General features: G+C 44.9%; 1 protein-coding gene across 4 annotated transcripts; it reads left to right on the top strand.

Annotated features, from left to right (window-relative positions):
* The first annotated feature begins 802 nt into the window (after positions 1 to 802).
* Positions 803 to 26,547, top strand: SERP2 (stress associated endoplasmic reticulum protein family member 2). 4 transcript variants are annotated; one of them, XR_011071028.1, is made up of 4 exons: positions 803 to 967; positions 5,637 to 5,709; positions 19,426 to 19,667; positions 26,124 to 26,547. XR_011071028.1 is itself a non-coding variant. In XM_068526742.1 (3 exons), the coding sequence occupies exons 1-3, from the start codon at positions 884 to 886 to the stop codon at positions 26,162 to 26,164; spliced, it is 198 nt and encodes a 65-aa protein (XP_068382843.1). In that variant the 5' UTR covers positions 803 to 883; the 3' UTR covers positions 26,165 to 26,547. The 4 variants fall into 4 exon arrangements, 2 of the variants coding, with proteins under 2 accessions (XP_068382843.1, XP_068382844.1); XR_011071027.1 differs by having other exon boundaries at positions 19,250 to 19,667; XM_068526742.1 differs by lacking the exon at positions 19,426 to 19,667.

Genomic DNA, 26,547 nt, shown 5'->3' with positions numbered 1-26,547 from the left:
CACCTCCGGTCAGCAATCACCAAATCCCGCCTGGGCGGCAGGCCTGAGGTCTTCCTCCACTTTTCACTCAGATGTGGCGCTGGCCCGTCTTCCGTGTAACCCACGCAATCACCCAGGCAGGAAGGCCTATCCCAGCTCCATCCCCACACCCCCTTTATCCCCATCCCCGGGGAGATCCGGCCCTTTTCGCAGCACTTGAGAAAGCTCCTGCAGTGGCCTTCCCTCGCGCAGGCCCTTCCCCAGACCCCTTAAGGGGAGGCTCCTTCGGACTGTCCCCCAACAGCGCGGGCCCAGCCCCGTCCTTGTTCAACTTGTCTTTGGAGGACCCCGGGCCGCCACCTCCAGCCCAGCCCTCGGCCAGGGGGCAGCGGTGCGGGGGAAACAGCGCGACGGCCACCCCAATCTCTTCCCCGGGACCCAGTGGGTCCCGGCCCGAGGAGTCCCCGGCCGCTATGAGCGCACAAAGCCCGCGGCCGCCGGAACCCTCGGCCCCGCCGCGTTCGGCCGCTGGATCCTGACACCCCTGGGGCCCCGGGGCCCGAGCCGCTCGGCGCGCCGCGCTCCGGCCGCCAGGTGCGGGGAGGACGCGCCGCAGCGCCCGCCTCGGGGCCGCGCTGGTTAGGTAGCTGGGGGGACCGGAAGGATGGCGAGGAAGTAGGAGAGGGTTTCCTGAGATGAAAGATTACTTCCGTCCGGGCTCTGGCCTCTCTCTGGAGCCGGCTCGTTGGGGGCTGGGGAGCGGGGTGCGCGGGGCTCGGGGGCCGCGCGTTGCCACCTGCAGCGCCCGGGGCCGGCGGGACGCGCTCGGCCCTGTCGGGGGCTCACGTTGGGCGGGGGGAATCCTTGCAGGTGGGAGTCGAGAACGTTTCCTAGCGCCCGAGCCATGGTGGCCAAACAGCGCATCCGGATGGCTAACGAGAAGCACAGCAAAAATATCACCCAGAGGGGGAATGTAGCCAAAACCCTGGTAAGGCGGGGGCGGCGCTGACCGGGCGGCGCGGGGCCGGGCCGGGCTGGGCGGGCGCGGGGCCAGCCTCCCCCTCCCCAGCGCCCCGGGCTGCCCCTCCCGCGGGGTCCCGCACGGTGGGCGCTGAGGGCCGGGCTCCCCGCGGCGCGGACTTGTGCTCGCCGGAGCGGAGAGGGCCCGGGTTGGCTGTGGCCCCTCTGGGAGCGGCTGCTGGGGCCACCGCGGAGGCGCAGAAGGGCCTCCCCAGGAGAGAACTGGGCCTTTGTCTCGGGGAAAGACGAAACTCACATCCTTCAGGGAACAGTTAAACCAACTGCTTGACGCCGGGGCCTGGAACCTAGGAGGTGCTAGCTCGGTTTTGTTGAATGAATGAATGAATGAATGAATGAGTAAAGGGAGGCCCTTTGCCACGTCTCCCTCCTAGGCTTCATCCCCTGCCCTCCATCTCCAACAGACACACCAAGATAAGGTTTTCTTTCCTGCCCCTTTGTAATGGTCTCCCTGTACAAACTGGGAATTAGGAATGCTGTTCAGCCCAGTATTTCCCTCCATCCTCCTCTTTTGCCTGTTCTCCAGTGAGGTCTCGCACCACTCGGCGAAAGTTTAAAAGCAACATTCCCCTTGTTCCCCTCGTCAATTCCGGCTCATCCTGATAGTATGTTCCAGAACTTTAGAGACTAGCTTATTGCCAGGCATTCTGCACCTCCAAAACTGTAGACTAAAGCTTTATAACAATGCTTACGTAAAATCTGTGCCTTAAGTACGGGGTGTGTGTGTGTGTGTGTTGTTTGTTTGTTTGTTTGTTTTTATGATCTTCAACAGAAATTGCCAGGCCCATGATCCTGGACATTCAGAGGCAGCCCTCGGAAGAGTTGTTGAGTAGTGCTGGTCTCCAAGTGTATGAGCAAAGGCGCATGGAATCTATTATCCCAGACACTTCAGTGGAAGTTCAGCTGAAACTTGAGGTTTGGCTGGAAGAGCTTGCAGACTTGATGAGGCAGTTGCTTTTAGCCAAAGGCATGAAGCTGGTTTGATTAACTGAGCACAAAGCTGGATCTGCAATCTCTACACCAGAATTCTTGCAGAACCAAGCAGTACTATGGCAGAGAAACCTTAGCATCAAATTTGGATCTTTATAGGCAGCTACAAGCTTAAGTTGTGCTGGAAGTTCTCTCATTTGGGAGTTAGATCATTTAGTTGTTATTGGGCAGCAAAATGCCAATATGCCATTGAATTGGAACTATTTTTCACATAGATCTCTGTTTTCCCTATTTTTACTCAGGAAAAGAAAAAAAAAAAACTTGCTGTCCAAATTGACATTGAAAAACAATTTTTAATGGATGTTAAAGTATTCGGGGTTTATATCCCTAGGAGATCAATTCTTCCCAGGATATCATACAGACTAGCTGATTTACTGAAAATTTCTAGCTGTGTGGTTCCTTTTAGTGAACTAAAAAAACAGAGGTCACTTAATTCTTCTCATTTGACAACTGATCTGACTGCAGAAGTAACGACAAAACAGAAACTGCTTTGCAGAGCTGTTTTACCCATTAGGCTTGGTAAAGTCAGTGTCTGCCACTTCTAGCTTCTCAAGACCACTAGAAAATGTTTGGTACCTGAAACAAAAATGATTGGCTCCAAAATAAGAAAAGAAAATGGAAAAATTGGAGAAAAAGCTGTTTAAATATCTAGGAAATGTAGTCAACTTGACTGCAGTTCAACTTAACTTTCAGAGGTATTTTCAAATTATGTTTAATGTATGGTCTGAGTGGATTTTTAATAGGTTCTGATATACCATGGAGTGGGCCCTTCAGAAGTGCCTGGCACCTATGAGTGTTTCTAAATGGTCCTACTAACTTTGTAATGAAAGGTTTCCAAACCAAGCCACAATGTAAGTTTATTTTCCCTTGGTTAGAAAGGCTTTTTGGTTAACTTTATTGTAAATGAATCAGCTTCCAGAAAGAAAAATGAAATTCTCTTTCAAAAAGAAACACTTTAAATCTTAAATCTCCTTTTCCTAATTAGAGATCAAACATGATTATACTTTGAAAGAAGTAACTTGTAAGGGGTAACTTGTTCAGAATGAAATTCAATAAATGCAGACACATGAACAGATTCTAACAGAAAATTCAGACTAATTGTTCAGAAATAAACTCTTTTAATTGTATATAGATGCTTGGGTATTTCATTATCAGCTTACAGCTACGGAGTGAATCAGTACTGTTCTCCCAGATAACAGAAATGGAATAATCATTTCATGATTATACAGTAGTAACTTCTTCAGAATGAAAGGGCAATTTAAATTTCAGAATTCTGAGTTACCCTGCTGGTATCTTATCACAGGGAAAGCCGTCCATTTTTTGGAGCCCAGGGAGTGACAAATTCCTGCTGGTAATGAACCGTGTCATTTGCAGGATTCTACTGCTTTTCTTACCTTTCCCAGCAATAGATTCAGGCTTAGGTGAATTGTCCCAACAGATTTGTGCTGGGCACTGCTTCCCCAAAAAAGTAACTCAAAGCTCTCAAAAAAGGATATAGTGGTATTATGACTAGCCAAGGAGTTCTTGAGCTCTGAAAGTCCCCAAATAATATTGATTCACTGTGGAATGTCATCAAAAAGGATTTTGTGTTATCAGGATGCAAGCTCTGTATCCTGATAATTTGAGTTTTTCTGCAAAGGAAAACATAAATGACTCCATTTGGTATCTGCATGAGACCAAAAATCCATCTACAGGCTCCTGGATTCACTTGTTGACTCTGCTGGAGATAGAACTAAATGAATTTTTTCGTTTAGCATCAGTGGGATGACAGCAACAGAATTTGTTTCTGGTCAACTATCACAAGTGATTAGGAAGTTGGCAAAGGGGCAGAGGGGTGAATGTCACACTCTGTTCAGGTAACTTTATTTAATACCTCTATTATTTACTTGCTCTGATCTTGACCTGGTCTTAAGTGCCAAAGAATGACACAGTACAAATGCTGATTAAAGTTATCCTATGCAATTATTTAAGACTGATTTTGTCTTTCTTCTAGTCAAAAGAAACCATCTATTCCCTTGCAGTGTGATTTGCCACCATACAAGAGTGTTGGTAGATACAAGTGGTCAAGGTCGGAGAAGTGAGTGGTTTTAATCCTTAGATTCTGCCTGCCACTGACACTAATCCATACTTCTCTAGTAAGAGAAATGCTGGAATAACGCTATCACCAATTAGGAAGTATTAAAAGAGCCAATATCCTTCCTAGACCCTTTCTTTACTCTAGCTGACCTAAGACATCGTATTTAGTGGGGCTTGTATGCTTGTTCATTCTTCGAAGAACATTTATGAAGCATCTATTGTGTTTAAGTTCTGGGCCAGACGTTGCTATACATTGATATACGAAAGAGACACAGTGCCTGCCCTTGCAGGGCTTACAGTCGAGTGGAATGACAGACATCAAACACAGTATCACAAGAATAAACATCGAGATACAAACTGTGATAAATGCTATCTAAAAAAAGTACTTGGTGATTTAAGTGCCAAGTGAACTCAACTGAGGTAGAAGAGAGAAGGTTCTCTAAGAATGGAAGAGGTAAGCTGAGAACCAAAGAACTGTTGCCTTGTCTATGATAAAATAAGTTCTCTAACCTATGTTGGCCACAGCCTATTTTTGGCTCATGCCAATGAGGGAATATTTAGTGAGTTCTTCATTTTCCTTCACTCTACCATTTCCCTTTTCACTTGAGAAATTCCCCACATTTTCAGATGCCTTTCTCAGAAAATATTGGTTTTCCATTGATTGACTTGCTTGTAAGGACCAAGCCTTACCTGCACACAGACCCAGAGGAGTTGCAGAGGGACCTTCCTCTGACGTCTGTGCTTTTGGCTTGAGAAGAGCAGGAGGTACGCAGGGCTGGTCCGTGTGGGGACCGCAGTCCCCTTGTGCTTCCCGGGGATGTTGAGATTTCTCCCAAGCATAAGCTTCACTAAGAATTAGGAGGTTTATTACAAAATGCCGCTCCCCTCATCTCCATACACAGCTGCTGTGGTGCGTCTACTGTTCCCAGGGTTTCCACTGCAGTGGCTTCCCAGGTTTTTAGCACTTAGAAAGTTTTGAGAAAATGGCGGTGCTCTGTGACCCTGCTTGGAAGCCACGGATGCAGGAATTCAAGATGAATCTGTTGGAGGAAAATCCCCTGGCTCCGTAAAGAGACAGACCTAAATGTGCCTCTTGTTCCAGTTAGCAAAGCTTGAGCCTCAGTTTCTCAAGTACAGGATGGAGATGATAATACTGGCCTTGCGTGGAGTTGTGAGTGCTAGAGATCGCGGATGTTGGCTGCCTTCTAGAGTGCCTGGCATGAAGTGTGCTTTCAGCCAACAGAAGCAATGATTAGTAATATCATTTTTGGCTTCCCAAGTCACTGTATTGGTTTGTGTTTTTATACCTCATCTGTCCCCAGAATATTTAAGAACCACCAAGTTCATTGAGTTACAGGCGTGTAAGTAAGGTTATTGATGAATTTTCCCAAACCAATCTTGATCCCTTAAAATTGACTTTGTTCGTCTAGATCTGCCCGCTGGCATTGAGACTGGGTCGCTCTCATTCACAGAGGTGTCTAGTGACTAGCCATACTCAGTAAATGTTTCTTGAATGAATGAAGCTAATCTTACTTTCTCCCATTCCCTTTCAGAGGCCGCAAGAGGAGAAATATCCTGTGGGCCCATGGCTGTTGGCACTGTTTGTTTTTGTTGTCTGCGGCTCAGGTATGGGTTTCTCGCTGCCCTTATATCCCGTGGTCTCCTTTGTCCTCTAAAAACACATGTTTTATTCTCAAGGTAAATAGACAAAAACTATATTGGTCTGGGATTCAAGTTAATTGCTGCCCGAAGTCTTCATCTTAATAGGTTTTGATTTCATTTCCATTCCAGCAAACAGAGTAGAGACAGAACTGATATGCTATCAAATCATAATCATAAAATGATTACAGTGAGCAATTAAATTGGCTGGCTACACTTCAGAGTTCAGTTAAAGCTTTCTCTGAAGACCTAACCTAAAAAGGGCATTTGGAACAGAAAGTGGAGCACCTGTCTGCCTGAGATAAATCCACATTCCCGAGAGAAGGAGAGGCCTTAGGCCTTAAGGGAAGCTCTGCAGAGATGCTGAGTAAAACAGAGCCTTTGACCTGAGCCTCGAGGTGTAGTCACCTGATGCTGGAAGGTGGCAAGTTAAGAGAGCTTTACTTACATACACACACACACACACACACACACACACACACACACACACACACAGTGCAGACTTGACCAGAAGGATCATGCAGTTGTTTCTAGTCGACTTCTGTAATTGGGAGCCTTGACTTAATTCCTGGTCCCCATGGGTTGGGTCTCTGAAGTACTGGTGAGTGGAGGTCACTTCTATCAACAAGGTAGGTCTTTAGATGTTCCCATCCTCCATCTCTTCACTGTTGCTGAAGGCAGGGAAGGCGAGGAGTCCACATCTTCCTGCAAAGATCTAGACCTCCCAGGAAGACATCATTCCTCCCCAATGGCAAGAGATGCCCATGACTGAAGGTGCCTCTGATCTTTAGGAGACCACTCTTCCAAGGAAACAAAAGCTCTTAGGAGGAAGGAGGGATCCGATGGTCTTGGCACTATTGCCAAACAAGCCTTTGTGTGAGGCTCAATTTTTTAAAAGATGATTCCAAGATGAGAGAAGATCTTCCACTCCAAGAAACGAAAGTGTACGCCATCCCTAAAGATGTGTCCTCAAAGGGAGTCTTTTGTCCAATACAGGGATCCCTCATCTTTAATAGAGTTTACCCGGCCACTGCTGGAATACTTCAGGAGTGCTCACTCCTTCAAAAAGCCTATCCCATTTCTGTGCAGCTCTGATTCTATTGGAAACATCTCCCCTCTTTTGAACCACACTGTGCTGTCTTCTCGGTAGTTCAGGTGTGGACGCCGAAAACCACACAGCTTGGACTCTTTTGCTTCTGAACGTCTTGACTCTTTGGATATTTTCAAGATGACTGCCTAGTGACTCCTTCTACAAACTCAACTTCCCTAGTTCTCTCAACCTTGTCCTCATAAGATGTAGTTTCTAGATCCTTCTATACATGCCATGACTCTCTTAAAGTATTGCATTTGCAACTGCAGAAGTTGGTCTAGAAATGGTGCCACTGCTACAGAGATAATAGGTCTGTCCCTGCTTTTTGTCTCATAACCCTGCTTTTATTAATATGCCCCAAACAGTTTATTTATTTATTTATTTAACATCTTTATTGGAGTATAATTGCTTTACAATCTATGTTAGTTTCTGCTGTATAACAATGTGAATCAGCTATATGTATACATATATCCCTATATCCCTTCCCTCTTGCATCTCCCTCCCACCCTCCCAACCCACCCCTCTAGGTGGTCACAAAACACTGAGCTGATCTCCCTGTGTTATGCAGCTGCTTCCCACTGGCTATCTATTTTGCATTTAGTAGTGTATATATGTCAATGCCACTCTCTCACTTCATCCCAGCTTACCCTTCCCCCTCCCCGTGTCCTCAAGTCCATCGTCTACGTCTGCATCTTTATTCCTGTCCTGCCCCTAGGTTCTTCAGAACCAATTTTATTTTGGATTCCATATATATGTGTTAGCATATGGTATTTGTTTTTCTCTTTCTGACTTACTTCACTTGTATGACAGACTCTAGGTCCACCCACTTCACTACAAATAACTCAATTTCATTTCTTTTTATGGCTGAGTTATATATTCCATATATTCTATATATGTGCCACATCTTCTTTAACGATTCATCTGTCTATGGACATTTAGGCTGCTTCCATGTCCTGGCTATTGTAAATAGAGCTGCAATGAACAATGTGGTACGTGACTCTTTTTGAATTATGGTTTTCTCAGGGTGTATGCCCAGTAGTGGGATTGCTGGGTCTTATGGTAGTTCTATTTTTAGTTTTTTAAGGAACCTCCATACTGTTCTCCATAGTGACTGTATCAATTTACATTCCCACCAACAGTGCAAGAGGGTTCCCTTTTCTCCACACCCTCTCCAGCATTTATTGCTTGTAGATTTTTTGATGATGGCCATTCTGACTAGTGTGAGGTGGTACCTCCTTGTAGTTTTGATTTGCTTTCCTCTAATGATTAGTGATGTTGAGCATACTTTCATGTGTTTGTTGGCAATCTGTGTATCTTCTTTGGAGAAATGTCTGTTTAGGTCTTCTGCCCATTTTTGGATTGGGTTGTTTGTTTTTTTGATACTGAGCTGCATGAGCTGCTTGTATATTTTGGAGATTAATCCTTTGTCTTGCAGTTTATTTTTAACAATCACAGCACCTCCTAGACTTACAGAGAGCTAATGGCCAGCCAGGACCCACCAAGCTCTTCTTCACGTCAACTTCCTGCAAGCTTCAGAGATGCATCTCTGTACCCTCCCATCTAAAGTTGTCCCCTATCTGCATCACACATTGTTTTATTTTATTCATGGCCCTCATCAACATTTGAAATTATTTAATTTGCTTACTTATTATCCATTTCTCTCTACTAGGATATAAGCTTAGGGAAGACAGTATTTATCTTCCACTAAATTTTTAGATACTAGCACAGTTTTTAGCACATAGGGAGTGTTTAATCTCGTTGGTTAGATGGATGGATGGATGGATGGATAAAACCAAATATTCCCCATGCTGTAGATATTAAATAGACTTTTTTTTTAGACCTAATATAAAGCTCCATGAACATTTCTATTTTAATTTCATTGTTGGTTGTAAGCTGTTTTTCTACAGAGTAGCCATAAAGTATGGAAACATAGAAGAACATAAATAATAAATGGCTTACTGATATTACGTAATAAGGTACAGTATGGTTAGTGACGTTACATGATGTATTCAGTGTATTGCCCTGCATTAGCAATGCATAGTTCAGAGCACTGTGAAAAATTGCAATGAATGTGGTGCATCAATGCAGCATTTCCCTCAGTGCCTGCATAGTCATCTGTGATGCATTGCCTCAGATGATCGCTCTCTGATTTTCTCCCCAAAACAAAACAAACCAAAAAACAAACAAACAAACCAAAAAAATGCCATTAGCAGGCCACAGAAAATCAAGAGGAAAAATCCATCTGTATAAAAAAGTTATCTATGTTTTCACCATGTGATAATCTCAATAGATGCAGAAAAAGCTTTTGACAAAATTCAACACCCATTTATGATAAAAACTCTCCAGAAAGTAGGCATAGAGGGAACCTACCTCAACATAATAAAGGCCATATATGACAGACCCAAAGCCAACATTGTTCTCAATGGTGAAAAACTGAAACCATTTCCTCTAAGATCAGGAACAAGACAAGGTTGTCCACTCTCACCACTATTACTCAACATAGTTTTGGAAGTTTTTAGCTGTAGCAATCAGAGAAGAAAAAGAAATAAAAGGAATCCAAATCAGAAAAGAAGATGTAAAGCTCTCACTGTTTGCAGATGACATGATACTATACATAGAGAATCCTAAAGATGTTACCAGAAAACTACTAGAGCTAATCAGTGAATTTGGTAGAGTAGCAGGATACAAAATTAATGCACAGAAATCTCTTGCATTCCTATACACTAATGATGCAAAATCTGAAAGAGAAATTAAGGAAACACTCCCATTTACCACTGCAACAAAAAGAATAAAATACCTAGGAATAAACCTACCTAAGGAGACAAAAGACCTGTATTCAGAAAACTATAAGACACTGATGAAAGAAATTAAGGATGATACAGACAGATGGAAAGGTATACTATGTTCTTGGATTGGAAGAATCAACTTTGTGAAAATGACTATACTACCCAAAGCAATCTACAGACTCAGTGCAATCCCTATCAAACTACCAATGGCATTTTTCACAGAACTAGAACAAAAAATTGCACAATTTGTGTGGAAACACAAAAGACCCCGAATAGCCAAAGCCATCTTGAGAAAGAAAAACGGAGCTGGAGGAATCAGGCTCCCAGACTTCAGACTATACTACAAACCTACAGTAATCAAGACAGTATGGTACTGGCACAAAAACAGAAATATAGGTCAATGGAACAGGATAGAAAACCCAGAGATAAACCCACGCACATATGGTCACCTTATCTTTGATAAAGGAGGCAAGAGTATACAATGGAGAAAAGACAGCCTCTTCAGTAAGTGGTGCTGGGAAAACTGGACAGCTACATGTAAAAGAATGAAATTAGAACACTCCCTAACACCATACACAAAAATAAACTCAAACTGGATTAAAGACCTAAATGTAAGACCGGACACTATAAAACTCTTAGGGGAAAACATAGGCAGAACACTCTATGACATAAATCACAACAAGATCCTTTTTGACCCACTTCCTAGAGAAATGGAAATAAAAACAAAAATAAACAAATGGGACCTAATGAAACTTCAAAACTTTTGCAAAGCAAAGGAAACCATAAACAAGATGAAAAGACAACCCTCAGAATGGGAGAAAATATTTGCAAACGAAGCAGCTGACAAAGGATTAATCTCCAAAATATACAAGCAGCTTATGCAGCTCAATATCAAAAAAACAAACAACCCAATCCAAAAATGGGCAGAAGACCTGAATAGACATTTCTCCAAAGAAGATATACAGATTGCCAACAAACACATGAAAAGATGCTCAACATCACTAAGCATTAGAGAAATGCAAATCAAAACTACAATGAGGTATCACCTCACACTGGTCAGAATGGCCATCATCAAAAAATCTACAAACAATAAATGCTGGAGAGGGTGTGGAGAAAAGGGAACCCTCTTGCACTGTTGGTGGGAATGTAAATTGGTGCAGCCACTATGGAGAACAGTATGGAGGTTCCTTAACTGAAAATAGAACTACCATGCGACCCAGCAATCCCACTACTGGGCATACACCCTGAGAAAACCATAATTCAAATAGAGTCATGTACCACAATATTCATTGCAGCACTATTTACAATAGCCAGGACATGGAAGCAACCTAAGTGTCCATCGACAGATGAATGGATAAAGAAGATGTGGCACGTATATACAATGGAATATTACTCGGTCAAAAAAGGAAATGAAATTGAGTCATTTGTAGTGAGGTGGATGGACCTAGAGACTGTCATACACAGTGAAGTAAGTCAGAAAGAGAAAAACAAATACCGTATGCTAACACATATATATGGAATCTAAAAAAAAAAAAAAAAAAAAAAAAATGGTTCTGAAGAACCTAGGGGCAGGACAGGAATACACAGACTTAGAGAATTGACTTGAGGACACAGGGAAGGGGAAGAGTAAGCTGGGACAAATGCACTACCAAATGTAAAATAGATAGCTAGTGGGAAGCAGCCACATAGCACGGGGAGATCAGCTCCATGCTTTGCAACCACCTAGAGGGATGGGATAAGGAGGGTAGGAGGGAGATGCAAGAGGGAAAGGATATGGGGATATACAGGGATATACGTATGCATATAGCTGATTCACTTTGTTATACAGCAGAAACTAACACAACACTGTAAAGCAGTTTTCCAATAAAGATGTTAAAAAAAAAAAAGTGATCTCCGTTTTCAGGCTTTATGGCCAACCTGTAGATTGTTAGATCTTGAACCTTGAGCCTTTTATCTAATTATCTCTCTCTCCCAGCTTTATGGTTTCTTGAAAGTATGTTATTCGTCCTAGGCACTGATAAAAGTCTAGATTTGGCGAAGCCCACAGAAAACAATTAGAGACAACTCCCCTCAGGTTGACTTGGAACCTCTCAGCAAAACTCCTGCAAGCAGTCCTCGTATCTTGAGGGTCCCTGGTGTGCCTGGCACAGTGCGGGCTTTGGAGATACAAACTCCTTCAGGGGGCAGCTGGCACTGGGGAGACAGATAAGGAACATGTCGTTGCTCCCAGGAAAAGAGCACTCTGACAGCAGAGCACCCGGAGAGCTTGGCAAGCGTGGACAAGGGACTGTCTTAGTGCGTTCGGGCTGCTATAACAAACTACCAGAGACCGGGTGGCTTATAAACAGCAGAAATTGATTGCTCCACAGTTCTGGAGCCTGGAAGTCCCATTCGGGTCCCAGTGTGATCGGTTGGGTGCCCCTTTCCCAATCACAGACTTCTCCTTGTATCCTCACATGGCATCCACACGTGGTAGAAGGGGCTAGGGAGCTCAGTAGAGTCTCTCTTACAAGGGCACTAATCCAATTCATGAGGACTCCACTCTCAGGACCTAATCACCTCCCAAAGGCCCCACCTTCTACCACCATCACATTGGGCATTAGGATTCCAACATGTGGATCTCAGAAAACACAGTCAGACTATATCAGGGCCTTCTAATTCCTACTGAGCAGAAGAGAAAGTTTCCCAGAGAAGGTGCCATTTGAGCCGAGTTTTGAAGGACAAACAGCCAGACAAAGGGAAGGTTATTCCACATGAGGGAACACTGCATGCCAAAGGCACAGAGGCCTGAGATAGTACGACAGGCTCAAGACTGGCCAAAGCCCAATCACAGGGATCTGTGAGCCTCGGTCATCATGTAGCCCTTGTTGTCAAGAACTAAATAGATACAGAGCTGGTGTTTTTTTTTTTGTTTTTTGGGTTTTTTTCTTTTTTGGCTTCAAGATACACAGTAACCGGGGCCCTGTCCGGTCTGTGCCCTTAGGTAGCATATAGGAGAGGGGAAAAAGCCAATAAGTCATTTAGTCTGGCTTATTTTTCGCCAACCTGTGCTAGTTCTCAATATCCATCTTTTCCAAAGGGATTAAAAACCTTCTCTAAATTACATGTTAATTAAAATTTTGCCAGGCTTATTGATTCACATAGTAGGAACTGTATCTTTCCCCCCATTTGGGTAAATTGGGACATTTGCTGACAACAATCTTTTGGAACCTTCCCAGTCTCCATTAGTTTTTTCAGGGATCAAGTACATTGTCTCTGCTATCCTCTCTTGCTGGTTTGTCCAGGGGCCTGGGATGGGAGCCTGCAGGGCGTGGAGATTTGGACTTAAAGTGGCCAAGAGAACACACCACTTACTGGCATACTACATCCCCTGCCTGCATGTCTGGCGCTCTTCTAAGGATGCGTCTTTAAATCTAGTTAAAAGACCACTAGCTTCTACGGAAAGGCTAGACATCAGACGGGGAGTTGGGTCCTCTTAACTTTATCCTCTGTTAACATGCCATCATGATCCCCAAGCAATGGCCCTCCTCCTTTTTAAAATCATATCTAAAAATAATCCACCACCATCTCCCTTTTTTTCTTATTTTCTTTCCTTTCTTTTTTTTTGCCAACTTTAGCATTTTTTTTGCAAGCTTCAGCTCAGGCCAAGCTCTGTTCTCACAGAAATGTGTCACTCTTCTCAGTTCGTCCTTGGTACTGTGCCCTTCCTTCTATCTTTGTCCGTGTCCTTTTCTAAACCAAACACGTCACGAAAAACACAATAGCTCCTTTAGATTCATACCCGTTGCCACGTCTCTGGGATTAGTCACGATTCAGTTCTTCTTGCAGCTCCTACTCTCCCTCCTGAGTTCCTCCCTTTTCAGAGTCGCAGACCATAGGCTCCCACCTATCTTTTTTATTTAATTTATTTTATTGAAGTATAGTTGATTTACAGTGTTGTGTTCATTTCCGCTGTACAGCTAAGTGATTCAGTTATCTGCCTATCTCTTCTCTTCGTTTAAAAGAATGCGATTATGACCACCTAGAGGGGTGGGATAGGGAGGGTGGGAGGGAGACGCAAGAGGGAGGGGATGTGCGGATATATGTATAGGTATAGCTGATTCACTTTGTGATACAGCAGAAACTAACACACCACTGTAAAGCAATGATACTCCAATCAAGATGTTAAAAAAAAAAATGCAATTTCCTCAAATCTAGCTCTTCCCTTTATCAGTTCCTCTGCTTTACATAATGAGCCTTCTCGGTGCCTGGATGATTGAAGCCCCTTATCACTGCTCTCGCTCGCTTCTGTTCCCCTTTTGTAGCACAAAGTAGGAGAGACCCGCCCCATCTAGCGTCCTGCCATCATCTGTAGTGTGCACAACAGCACCTTCAGCCCTGCCCTTGCCTGTCACGCTCGCACAAAATGCACTGGAGTTTGCGGCGGGATTTCCATGCCTCTGCAGACACACCCCGTCCTGTGTCTGTCCAGCGGGTCCCTTCCCTTTGAACAGGATACACCCGTGTGCCAGGCTGAAGTTCCATTTCACCAAGTCCCTGGGATACCTCTGAGGTCATTCACCCTCTCTGAGTTCATGTGGTTAATTATTCATATTTTGTAGATCCTTATACAGATAAGAAAAATATGAAATCTTCTAACAGTAGTGAAGATGTTGATCATTGATCTGATTCTCTTGCTTTCGTTACCTCACTCTATTAAATCCACTTTTCTAATTGACGGTGGGCTGGGCAAAGGGCTCTTTTTTAGAAATAGTGTCAGATAGAAAACAAACTTATGGTTACCAAAGGGGAGTGGGGAGAGGGGGAAGGGATAAATTAGGAGTTTGGGATTAACAGATACACACTACTGTATATAAGAAAGATAAACAACGAGGACCTACTGTATAGCACAGGGAACTATATTCAGTATCTTGTAATAACCTATAATGGAAGAGAATCTGAAAAAGAATATGTATATATACTGAATCACTTTGCTGTACACACCTGAAACATTGTAAATCAACTACACTTCAGTTTAAAAAATTATAGAGGGCTCCCGTGGTGGTGCAGTGGTTAAGAATCCGCCTGCCAATAAAGGGGACACGGGTTCAAGCCCTGGTCCGGGAAGATCCCACATGCCGCGGAGCAACTAAGCCCGTGCGCCACAACTACTGAGCCTGTGCTCTAGAGCCCGCGAGCCACAACGTCTGAGCCCACATGCTGCAACTGCTAAAGCCCGCGCACCTAGAGCCGGTGCTCTGCAACAAGAGAAGCCACGAAAATGAGAAGCCCGCACACCGCAACGAAGAGTAGCCCCCACTCGCCGCAACTAGAGAAAGTCCGCACGCAGCAACAGAGACCCAACGCAGCCAAAAATTAATTAATTAATTAATTAATTTTAAAAAATAAAAATTATAGAAATACTGTCAGTGTACCTAGGGTAAATAAATTTTCAGGTCAGGCAAGTCACAAGGAATGCAGGTTTTATCTGTTTTCCTAGTATCTTTTGGGAAAAAATGAAGAATGGTAAAAATGTTGACTTTTAAGTATAGGCTCACTTATTGGTCACCTTTACTCCATTTTACGTGGCAAAACAAGTTAACAAACCTCCAAGAGGTTACGGGACCCCATTATTATGGGGAGTGATGTGTCACAGCAGACTCTTGACCCCTTCCTTCTCGGCTCCTTTCCTTGGCCTTCCTTGTTCTCCACACATGCCTCTCGTGCCAGCAGCGCTGGTGCTGATAAGAGCCAGATAACGAAAAGGAAGGAAGAGGAACCAGGGGAGCAGTGAGGACACAGCACACAGGCACCCAGAGACCCCTGGCACAAAAACACGTGCCCAGGGAATGCCCACCCCTCACCAGGGAGGCCCCAGTCCAGCCCAAGTCCATGGCTGTAACCAGTCAGAGGACGTTATCCAAATACTAAATACACCCCTCTTCAGAGGAAGGAAATTTCCACTTTCCAGGATTGCAAAAGGTCTCTTCTTTGAAAACTGACCAACTGGCAGTAAATGGATAAGAGGCTTCAGAGGGGAGGATAGTTTGGGGCTCTGCCAGATGTGGGTTCAAAGCCTGGATTCGCTATGTTTCTGCTGAATAACCTTGGACAAGTTCATTACTCTCTCTGTATTGATTTCCTTATCCATCAAACGGGGATAGGAGGAGCCCCTCCAGAGGTTGTCCTGGTACTGAATGGTTCCAGGGACGTAAGTGCTGGCCCACAGCACGCTTGAAACCTGCAGCTTCAGTCACCACCATCTCTGTCCCCATCGTCCTCATGTAAAGTAGTGGCACCATGAATGGGGCAGGTGTGTCATGGACACTGCAGGCTCCCATTGCCTTCCATCCTCCCAGGCCATGCCTTCACCTGGCAGGCTCAGCCACTCACGTTGGTCTTGACCTTCCAGAGAGCTGTAGACCCCGCCTCTTCACTCCAAGGACGAGTGTGAGCAATTTCAGTGATAGCACTCCCAGTGGGTGAGACTATGTTCCCACGATAAAGCATCAGAATCTTTCAGACCGACCCAGGCAGAAAAAAGGAAGCGCCCAGAGCTACACTAAAATCAATGAATAGGGGTTTGTACTTTAAGTTAAATATCAGAAATAAACTAAGTTTTATTCCCTTAAAGCAACCCAAATGCACCACCGTTTTGCTATTTAAAAAAAAAAAGAAAGTTTTCTTTGTGAGATGCAAAAGCTTGGCGAACAGCGTTCCTTTGAGACATGGAAATGTCCAGATAGGACATCTCAGGGCCATATCTTGCTTTGTCTGGTTTAATTTGGAAACTAGCCTTATTGTTGTTAGTATTATATACATTCCATCAGAAATCTAAAACCTGTTTCTTAGTCAGATACCTCTTCTGGGTCCCCTCAGATGATTATTCCAAACAGGCCAGAAACTTTTCTTGTTCAGATCTTGACCCAGGACTTTTGCTTGGGCCTTTTTAACTGGTTGCATTTGTCTTTATTTGATCTCCTAGGACCGCAGATTCACACTGAAGCCCCAAGGGTTTAAACACCCCCCTCTTAGAGACTTGGCCGTTTTTTCGCTCCTGTTTTTATAAAAATATTATCTTCCATTTCTGCAGGCGGTGGGGCCTCTTTCCAGATAAGCAGCTCGTCCTGACTCTCAGTCCCCGGTTTCAAAGCCTGCCTCTTTAGAGAACTGTTTGATAGCTTCTGAAGAGTACTTGTTTTTATCTCGAGACTCAGAGACAAGCGTGACCCGGAATGTCCGTCTGAGGCGGCAGAGATGCCGTCACACAGATACGCCAACTGCTATCTGCGCGAGACACTTGCTGTCTGCGTGTGCTTCCCGGGACCATGGATGAAGCCCGTCCTGCTGGTTGTGCCCACGGCCCTTGCCCCTGGGTCTTCCTCTCCCTTTTGTCCTCATCTCTTTCAGGAGCCTTGTGGAGAAGGGTTCTGAGGCCATCCCAGAGCTCTGTGGCAAGTATGCTGCTGTGTATCAGTAATGTCTGGCCTGAACACGGCAGTGACAAGCAGGGTCCCAACCCCGGCCTACCCACCTTATAGTGTCAGTGCCGCAGTGTTCACAGGACAACTGTCTTCAGCATTTTTGACTTTCCTCTTGGGCTAGAAGTTTCACCTGGACTCAGTGACAGTAGGTCTTTCCCTTCCCATGCGGTTGACCAGACAGTATGTTAGCGCTTACGTGTGTCTTGTGATCCTGTTGTATCGTTCACCTCTCCTGAGCCCAGGTGTGTCCCTGGGTGTGAACAGGAAGCAGCAAGCTGAGAGCAGTCTTCTCTGTCCTCCTCCCTCACTGAGGTTCCAACCGGGGTCAGTGGAACCACCATTTAATCCCCATCGTGCTGTGATTCTCAGAGGGAAACTTACATGCCAGCCACACCCCACCTCCCTCCCTCAGACTACTTCTCCCTCATCTATCCCTCGTTTCAATTGCATTTCTCTCTCTCTGGCCGAACCTGATACTCACTTCCTAATTAGAGATTATGTGAATTTTAGTCGTTCTTGAAGTCTGGGTTTTCTTGAAACTGATGAGCTTATATCCCCCATCAAAGGGAAACCTCTAGGGTAATAGGATTAACCAGTGACTTATTTCCTTCCTAATTTTCTATATTTTCCAATTTTGTCAATGAGCATATATTACTTGTATAATCAGAAAAAAATAAGTGTATTTTGAGAGCAAAATGGCTAAACTCTTGGTTTTAGCCTTTTCTTTTTTTTTTTTTAAAGCAGTAGACTTTTTTTTTTTTTTTTTAAAGTAGTAGACCTCTTTGTTCAAATCTTAGAGGGAAACAAAAGAAAAGCTGTTCTGGTTGAAGCAGGATCTGTTATGTGTCTGTGTTTATGTCTGTGTCTGTTTGTGTATGTGTATGTTTGTGTGTGTCTGTGTGTGTGTTCGTGTGTCTCTGTGTGTTTTCTTCTCCTGTATCTGGTAGGCACTCTGCCTGCCAGGGCAGGACTGGGGAGAGATAACGTGTCACGGGCTGGACCGTTTTTCAGGACAACCTATTCAGAACAGATAAGGAAAGTGATTCCCTGAGATGTTCTAAGCTGTGCCTGAATGCCTCCTGTCCTCCGGGCCTCCTGTTTCAGGTGGTCCAGTGGTCTCCCTTTATGCATGCGCTGGAGGCCCCTCCGTTTCTGGAAGAGCCCACAGCCCCACCCTCCCTCGGACTGGCTGTTTTGCTAAGGACGCTGTGAAGAGGGAAAGGACTCAGTCCTGTGTGAACCAGCTCCGGGGCCAGCCTCCTTGGGTTGGAAACCCGGCTCTGCCACCTACTAGCCATGCAGCCTTGTCCAAGCTACTCACCCACACGCCCACTCCAAGCCTCAGTTTCTTCCATTCTTAAAAGGCGTAGGATCCTATCTGAAAACTCCTAGGATCCTCATGAAAATCAATCCTGAGGATTAAATGAGACAACGCATGCCACACGTTTAGTGGAATCCTGGTAATAGTTTTACAAATGTTTCTTGTTATTGTCATTATGTTGACGGCCCTTAGTTGCACTGTCTCCTTGCCTCTCAACCCCCCTGGCAAGGTGCCGGCCAAGATTCTGAATGCTTGCAAGGAAAGAAAGATAACATTTTGACCTTTGTGATGGGGAGAAAACTTGGGGGAGCAGAGCTCTGAGATACTGGGGAAGCTGCAGGAACCCCAGCTCCCACCTGGATAGGTAGAGGGCAGGGTTTGCCGGCCAGAGGTCAGTGGTGTCACCTCTGCAGGGACAGCTAGAGCTGGAGCCTCTTCTCTCCTTCTAGAAAGAACTCTTTAAAAACTAGCCAATGGGGGTGAGCAGAATCTATTCATACAACTATTTTGGCTACCGTTACTTGAGTACTGATTATAATGCCAGGTCCTACACTTATATTTTCTTTTCTCATCACACAGTCCCTACAAAGAAGCTATGGTACTCATTTTTCCAAATCACAAAACAGAGGTTCAAAGAGGAAATCCACCAGCATCCCGTAGCTAAAAACAGAGCTAGTACCCAAACCTAAACTGCAAACCCATCTGCTTTCTATTATCCTGCATCCTTCTCTCTTACTATTTCCCCCAAAATACCATGGAGCAGATTTTCCGCCAACTTTAGGCCTTTAGCATATGACTGTGTATTGAAAAGAACTCCTGTTAAAACATCTCCTACTTTCCCTGCCAGAAAATGTGTGCTGTCCAGAGGTTCCAGATGGACGGCCATTCTCGGTGTGCTCCCAGGTGGATAAAGCCCTGACCCAGCCATGGGCTGCTTCTTGACTGGGCCACCGGGGTGCTCCGTCCCCTTGCTCTGTCCTGGACACCTGCTCCAGGGCAAATTTGAATTCACCGTGTTTGCAGGTCGACCACATAAGCACTGACCTTTCCTGGAGACTGCCCGAACTATCTTGAAATTGTGACACCCAGAGGGAGTCACAGCCCCAAGATTGGCAAGTTTGAGGAACTGAGCAGCCCTGGGAGAAACCTTTCTGTTTCACCACAAAGGAAAGCTTGAGGACATGCGTCTGCTCTGGAACTCCTGCCTCAGGATCTGAGATGGACGGTCTGGAAAAGATGTCTCATCAGCCACTGGCTCCCTCAAGGTGACCTACGACCTCGCTTGTCGTGTGCTTCGCTCTGCCCTGTGGCCCTGTGCCCCTGGGGCCCTTTGGGTCTGTGTATGGTTTCCTTCTCGGAAGAGTGCTTCTGCTGTCTGCCATCTTAATGTGGAGAGAGCATCCCGTTCTTTGCTAATACGATCTCTCTTTTAATAGTGCCCTCCTGCCCTCACCTATCCCTGGCTTCCCTCTCTTTCCTGTCTTCTCCATCTCTGGAGAAGCCATGGGGAAGTGGCATCTTGCCTTTGACTATCTTTGTGCTAATTCTTTCAGGGAGCTTAATGACCCACCTTGGCGATGTCTTGTCTCCTAACATCTCTGCTTATCTTTCTCAAGGCCCATACTTTTCTTACCAATGCTTTCATTTTTTTAATTTTTTAAATGAAAAATAATCAAAGTTGTGTGAATTCTAGAGTCGGCTTATCCTCCTAAAGGGTGTTCCTCTGGCCTGTCTTGATCTCTCTTCTCAGCAACTCCCTTGATCTCGCTTATCGTCAACCATTTACTTTCAATAAATGTCGTTTTCGGAAGGCCCCATTGTCTGGCAGGGTTCCAGCTTTCTGACAGTCTCCTAGGGGATCCACTTGTGTCATCTCTGTGTCCTTTGGGCACTCCCAGTTAGCTGGGGTGGGGCAGTGCCCAGGGAAGAGTGGATTGGGCTGGCCCAGCTCCCGGCCTTAAGGGGTTTATGTTCTTGACTTGTGACTTGACTTCCCCTCAAGAACTGAGCTCTTGGAGCAATTGAATCTCAAGGTCGCCATTTGATGCTGATTCTTTAGGTCTGAAGAGTAATCAGTTGAGGTTTTTAAAATGTATTTTCCTCCATGCTGTTTGCAATTTTTCACCGTTCAGTTCTTCAGTAAATTTTTACTGAGGACCTACTATGTGCCCGGTGCTGAGCTTAGGCCCAGGGGTAGAGCTGGGAGCAAAACCATCCCTGCTCTCCTGGAGCTTGTGGTCTAGTGGGGAAGAAAGATGAGTCAAACAAATAATTATGCTGAAACATGTAAAATTTCAGGCATGAAAATGTTTGAAGGAGAGGGACATAGGGCTGTGAAAGCATATATAGGCCAAACTTGGAAACATTGCAGGTTCGGGTCCAGACCACTGCAATAAAGCTAATATCGCAATAAAGCAAGTCACATGAGTTTTCGGTCTCCCAGTGCACATAAAAGTTTTGTTTACATTATACTGTAGTCTATTAAGCATGCAGTAAATAGCATTATGTCTAAAAAAAAAGTATACATACCTTAATTAAAAAATGCTTTATGGCTGAAAAATGCAAACCATCATCTGAGCCTTTCAGTGAGTCCATCAACAACAGCAACATCAAAGGTCACTGATCACAGATCACCATAACAAATATAATAATAATGAAAACGTTTGAAGTATTGTGAGAATTACCAGAATGTGACACAGAGGCACGAAGTGAGCAAATACTGTTGGAAAAAGTGTTGCCCATAGACTTGTTACACACAGGGTTGCCACAAACCTTCAATTTGTAAAGAAAAAAAACACAAATCGCAATATCGGCAAAGCACAATCAAACGAGGTGTGCCTGTAATGCAAAGGGCTGGTGTGCTCTAGGGAAGTGGTTCTCAAAGTGTGGTCCCTGGACCGGCAGCCTTAGCATCACCTATGAACTTGTTAGAAATATACATTCTCAGTTCCCACCCCAGACCCACTGGATTAGAAACTCTAGGGATGGGGTCCAGTGTCTGTTTTCAAACATTTTCAGGAGATTGTGAGACCTAAGTTTGAGAACTCCTGCTCCAGATGGTCAAAGACGGCTTCTCTGAAGAAATAACTTCTGAATTTTGAAGTAAAAACTAGGCAATAGGGTAGAGTGGGGAAAGTATTTCAGACAGAAAGATTGGCATGTGTAAAAGCCCAGTAGTAAGAGCAGGGAGCTTTTAAAAACAGGAGGGCTTACCGTAAGAGAGGAGGAGAGTGGAGAAGGTGAATCTGGACAAGTTGCCGGGGGCCAGGAGATGCAGGTCATGGAGGCTTCACCAAGGATTGGGCAATAGAATGCTTCTGGTGTGTTAGAAACTCAAGGAGGGCACGATCTCACTTGTTTTTATTTAAAGAATAATTCTAGCTAGAGTACGGAGAAAGGATTGAAGGAGGAGCAAGAGTAGACCGGTGGAGGTCACCTCAGGAGTCAGGGCAAAGATGATGGTAACTTGGACTAGGGTGGTTTCTGGAAGGATGGAGCGAAAGACGCACAATCACAAGATTATTAGGTAATGCCCACAGGTCTTGGTCATCAATCGGAGGTGTCAAGGATGACTCTGGTATTTTTGGTGTACGTGCAAGATGGAAGATGATGGTGCCAAGCTTGGCAACGGGAAGAGATCATGAGAAGGTCCTGTTGCATTTGACGTGCCTTTGAGCCACTTGTGTGTAGGTATCAATTAGATGGTGGAAGGTGTGGATCTGGAGCTCCGAGGAGAGGTCGGGGCTGGCAACACACATGGGTGAGTCATCAAAAGCTAAGTGGCAACTGAAATTGTGGGCCGGGATGAGATCACCTGGGAGAAGGAATGTAATGAAGAGAAGAAAGCCAGCATGCTCACTGCAGAACTTCAACATTCTTGTTTACTGGTCAGGAGGAGTTAGGATGACCCCCATAAACCACGTTTAGTGTAAAGAGCCAAAGAGGAGGCGGAAAACTAGAAACTAGGAGAATGGTGTGTCACAGAGGCCAAGGGAAGAGAGTTTCCAGGAGGGAGCGCTCAGCGATGGTAAGTAGGGGTGCATGACAAGAGGCAGCTGAAGGGTGCTAGTTGGATTAAGTGACATGGAAGGTCATTTGTATCTTTAGCAAGAGCTATTTCACTGGAGTGAAGAGAGAAGCTAGAATGCAGTGGAATGAGGTGGAACCCAAAGGTAAGGAAATGGAGAAAGTGAGGACTTAGACAGCTTTTTGGAAATGGTTGTAAAGAGGAAGAGGGCACATGTGGATGGGAGATGTGGAGTCAGGAGGATTGTTCTGGTTGATTTTTGAGTTGCAAGTGCTTCTTGCATGTTAAACCCTAAGAATTTCATTGAAAGGGAATGGTTGAATAAAAGAGAGACGTGATCATCCGAGGTTACCAAGGACCAGGATCCTGTACAGGTGGGAGAGTGTGGAGGCTCTCAGATTCTGTAGTTCCCACTCTAGCCTGGATCTTCCTGAACCTCTGACCTGCCCAAGGCCAGATCCCCTGACCTCGAATGCCTGCCATCCTTCCCTTTCTTGGCATCCGTCCTCCCTGCTGGCTCGCCTGCCCACAGCGCCTTTCCTGCAGCCCGCTCGGCTGTTTTCTCTGCTTTGTTCACCCTCTGTTAAGTTATTAACTTGTCAGGGTCTAGACTCCCCACTTCCTTTCCCACTTTGAACCCACTCTTGGCTCCCTTCCCGTTCACCGCCTCAGAAAGTCAGCATCGGGGAGGCCAGGGCTGTAGGGCGGGTCATTACTGGCGGGCACACAGAAGTACAGTTAATATAATTGGTATAGGATGGTGAAGGCTTCTTAAAGACATTGACATTGATACAAGCCTTCTTAAAGACAGGGATACAATTCATAAAGACATTGAAAAAGGAATCATAAAACACAACCATCTCTCCATTATCTTAGAGGTGGAGGCAAATGGTGAACTTAAAATAGACTTTATTCAAAGTAATTTCTCCAAGAGGGTTCAATTTTAAAGGGTCGCCTGTACACATGTTAAAGCCCATCAGATTTTTACCTGTTAATTCATGGATTCAATTAGGGTCAGGAATGATCTTTTATTAGTTTTTAAAGCAGACTCAGAAATAGGTAAGTTGTTTTAATATGTGTTGCTACTCTGAGGCCAGCAAACTTTGTCTGGGATTCTTAAGAGAAATTTGCAGCAGTTCCTTAAAAAGAATTGAGTGGTTTTATCGTTACCCAGCACTTTTGAAGTCATGAATTAACTTAATAGGGTCTGATGGACTAAGGGACAGCCTGTTTCGTATTCATTGACCTATATCCTGCTGATAATGATTCCTTGTCTACGAATAAATCTCAGGGAGAAATAATATTTTGGAGCATCTATTATGGGCAGATATTTTACTTATGTCCTCATATTTATTCCTTCCAATCCTTTGAGGTACATATTATCTACAGTTTTATAAATAGAGAAATCAGGGCTCAGAACTAGTTAGTGAATTCCGAAAATTCACACCTCTAGAGGGTGGCAGGTAGCACCTGAGCTCTGGTATGCATGTTCATACATGGAAGCAGCAGCCATCATTGTAGTAATAGTAACAGTAATAATAGCAATGACTCCCATGCACCGAAACCTTGATGTGTGAGGAACCTCATCTATGTCAGACCATTTAATCCCTGTATTAACGCTGCAAGCAGCATGGTCCTCATTTCACAGCAGAGGAGACAGAACTGAAGAGGTTAAATTATTCATGCAGTCACACAGCTATTCACAAGAGCTGGGATTCAAACCCAGTTCCCTCTGACCCTAACATTCCCCTCTAAAGTAAGCCTGTTTGTCCAAATTAGGGATGTTTTCCTGATCCCAAGAACAAAGCCTGAGGCACGGTAGATGTAAATATTTTTTTCCTAATGTGCTTGAATATACAGCTGTCTTCCAGCACTCCTGCGGAGCCAGAACACAGAAATGTTTATTTGATTTTTATTCCTTGTTAGCTTTGGTAGAGGAGGGTGGAAACATCCGTGTTCCGGCAGGCTTATACATTTGGGTAAGGTACTTTCTCATCCATCTAGCAACTTCTCCTGTTAAGGGCCACCCCCCAGATGAGAATAAGCCAAGAAAACCTCTGAGCACAACCAGAGTTAAATATCACAACCTGTTGAATTAACTCTTTTATCTAGAGAAGAGTCTTTCCGACCTTCACACACAACTGGTTGACTCTAATTTTATACATAGTTCTAACAGCCTTTGTTTTCAGCTTAGTCTACAGTAGCATAATAATAGAAGAGGGCCCACTGCAGATTGGTGTAGTAGCACCAGAGATGTGACCAGAGATAAGAATCATCGAGACCAAATAACCGCTAAGAAGCAGAAATGAGAGCCCAAGAAGTACAGCCAACCGGAGCTATTTTGGGATCAGATCAAACGCTGTGCATCCTCTATAACCATATTACAGCAGGGTCTTATTAGTTATCACTTCTTATTATGGTCACACTGGACATTCATGAAAACTTAATATTAAATCATGTTGGGTGTATATCCAATTTAGGAAAGTCGTGATGATTGTTTTAGTTTATAAAAAACCAACTACATTAGTGCTTTATCTACCCTTCAAATCTAGCTGTCCAAGAAAGAGTCCCCGGGGCCCTCGGTGTGAATTATCTTTGGATCCCCAAAGCACAGTGCCTGGCACATAGTATGTGCTCACTAACGTTACTTGATAAAATGTCAAACGCTTTGTTTCTCGAGGGTTCTGGGTAGCGTATTTCACTATGGTTACTTAGGAAGCAGCATTCCTGGGTATATTCCAGGATGACTTTATGAAGGAGAGAAGGGGTAAGCCCCCTGAATGTTCTGTGCTTGTTCTGTTTTTACACATGATTACATGATACCCAGCTGCCCCTCCAAAAAAAAAAAAAATCATTCTATATGTGTTCATTGCTATTATTATCATGACTGTCTTCATCACGATTGACCGATATTGTGTATGTCACATCTGGGGAGGATGTGGAAAAGGAAGTTGGACCTTCGTCCCCTGGAACACATTTAAACCCTATAAACCAAACCAGGCTGGGTGCTATCCAACCAGCTCTTACCAGAATAAGGGGAGGGAGTCCCAGGAATTGTCTGTGGACGTTCAGGCTACCCAACCCTTCAGGAAGGAGTTCGGTCCACTTAGTGAAGACGGTGCACTGAATAAATCAGTGTTGCTCTCGGTGCATTTCAAGTCGAATTTCAGAAAGTTCCAGGCCGCCTGAAGATGCACTTGTATCAAAGGTTATCAGCAGCCGGGGGCCCAGCTCCACGTGTCTGCTCCCAGCACCTGGCCTTCCTTCCAGTTCAAGGGCAGCTTCTTTTCCAGGTCACAGCCATTTTGAAGAGGCAGCGTCTCTGACCTGTTAAATGAGTGCCCTGCCTGCACGAAAGCGCTGTCCCCCCGCTTCCCAGCAGCATCAGAACATTCTGGGGAAGAGGGCCAAACCTCTCAGGGCCTGAGGGATTTCTGGCCTTCACTCCTGGTGGAATTAGCAGGAGTTATCCATAAATCCCCGAGGCATCCATCAGCAGACAGAGCAAGGCTGCCTTTTTAAAGAAGTTCACTGACCTCTTGTTAACTTAACTCCTTGTTAGGAAATATCTAATCAGCTGTGTGCTAACAGGTCCAGGGCCCGGGGTCAGCAGAAGCAGGGCTGGCGGTGGGGCTGGGTTTCCAGCTGTGTGCTGTCTGGTGTCTGAGCTGTCTGTTTTGTTTCCCTCCTTCAGCTATCTTCCAGATCATTCAGAGCATAAGGATGGGCATGTGAGCGGGCTGGGCTGTGACACGGCCCCCTGCCGCTGGAGGGTGGAGGCCACTTCAGCTCTTAGCCGGGTATCTGTGGGAAGCTGACAAGCCACCCAGAAGAGAAAAAAAGGCTCCCTCAACTGTTCCCTGATCACTTCATCGTGGATGTCAGACCAAATTTCTTTCTCGCAGGACATCTCGGTACATCTGTGTTCTCAAGCGGAAAGGACATTTTGCTTTGCAGTTGGCAGGATTGGTAGCTCTCCGGGTGTCTGCAGCAGAGCTGTCTGTCTGCTTTTGCCCTGGGTTTCACTGATGTCTGCATGTGGGCTTCTGAATGATCACCGCTTTACTTTCTATGGATACAAGCTCTGCTCCATTGGGAATTGCTTTTACAAATAAATG

The sequence above is a fragment of the Eschrichtius robustus genome, chromosome 18 (assembly GCF_028021215.1).
Source record: "Eschrichtius robustus isolate mEscRob2 chromosome 18, mEscRob2.pri, whole genome shotgun sequence".
In the NCBI taxonomy this organism is placed as follows: domain Eukaryota; kingdom Metazoa; phylum Chordata; class Mammalia; order Artiodactyla; family Eschrichtiidae; genus Eschrichtius; species Eschrichtius robustus.
Note: the sequence above shows the minus strand (reverse complement) of the source record. Positions and strands in the feature narration are given on the sequence as shown.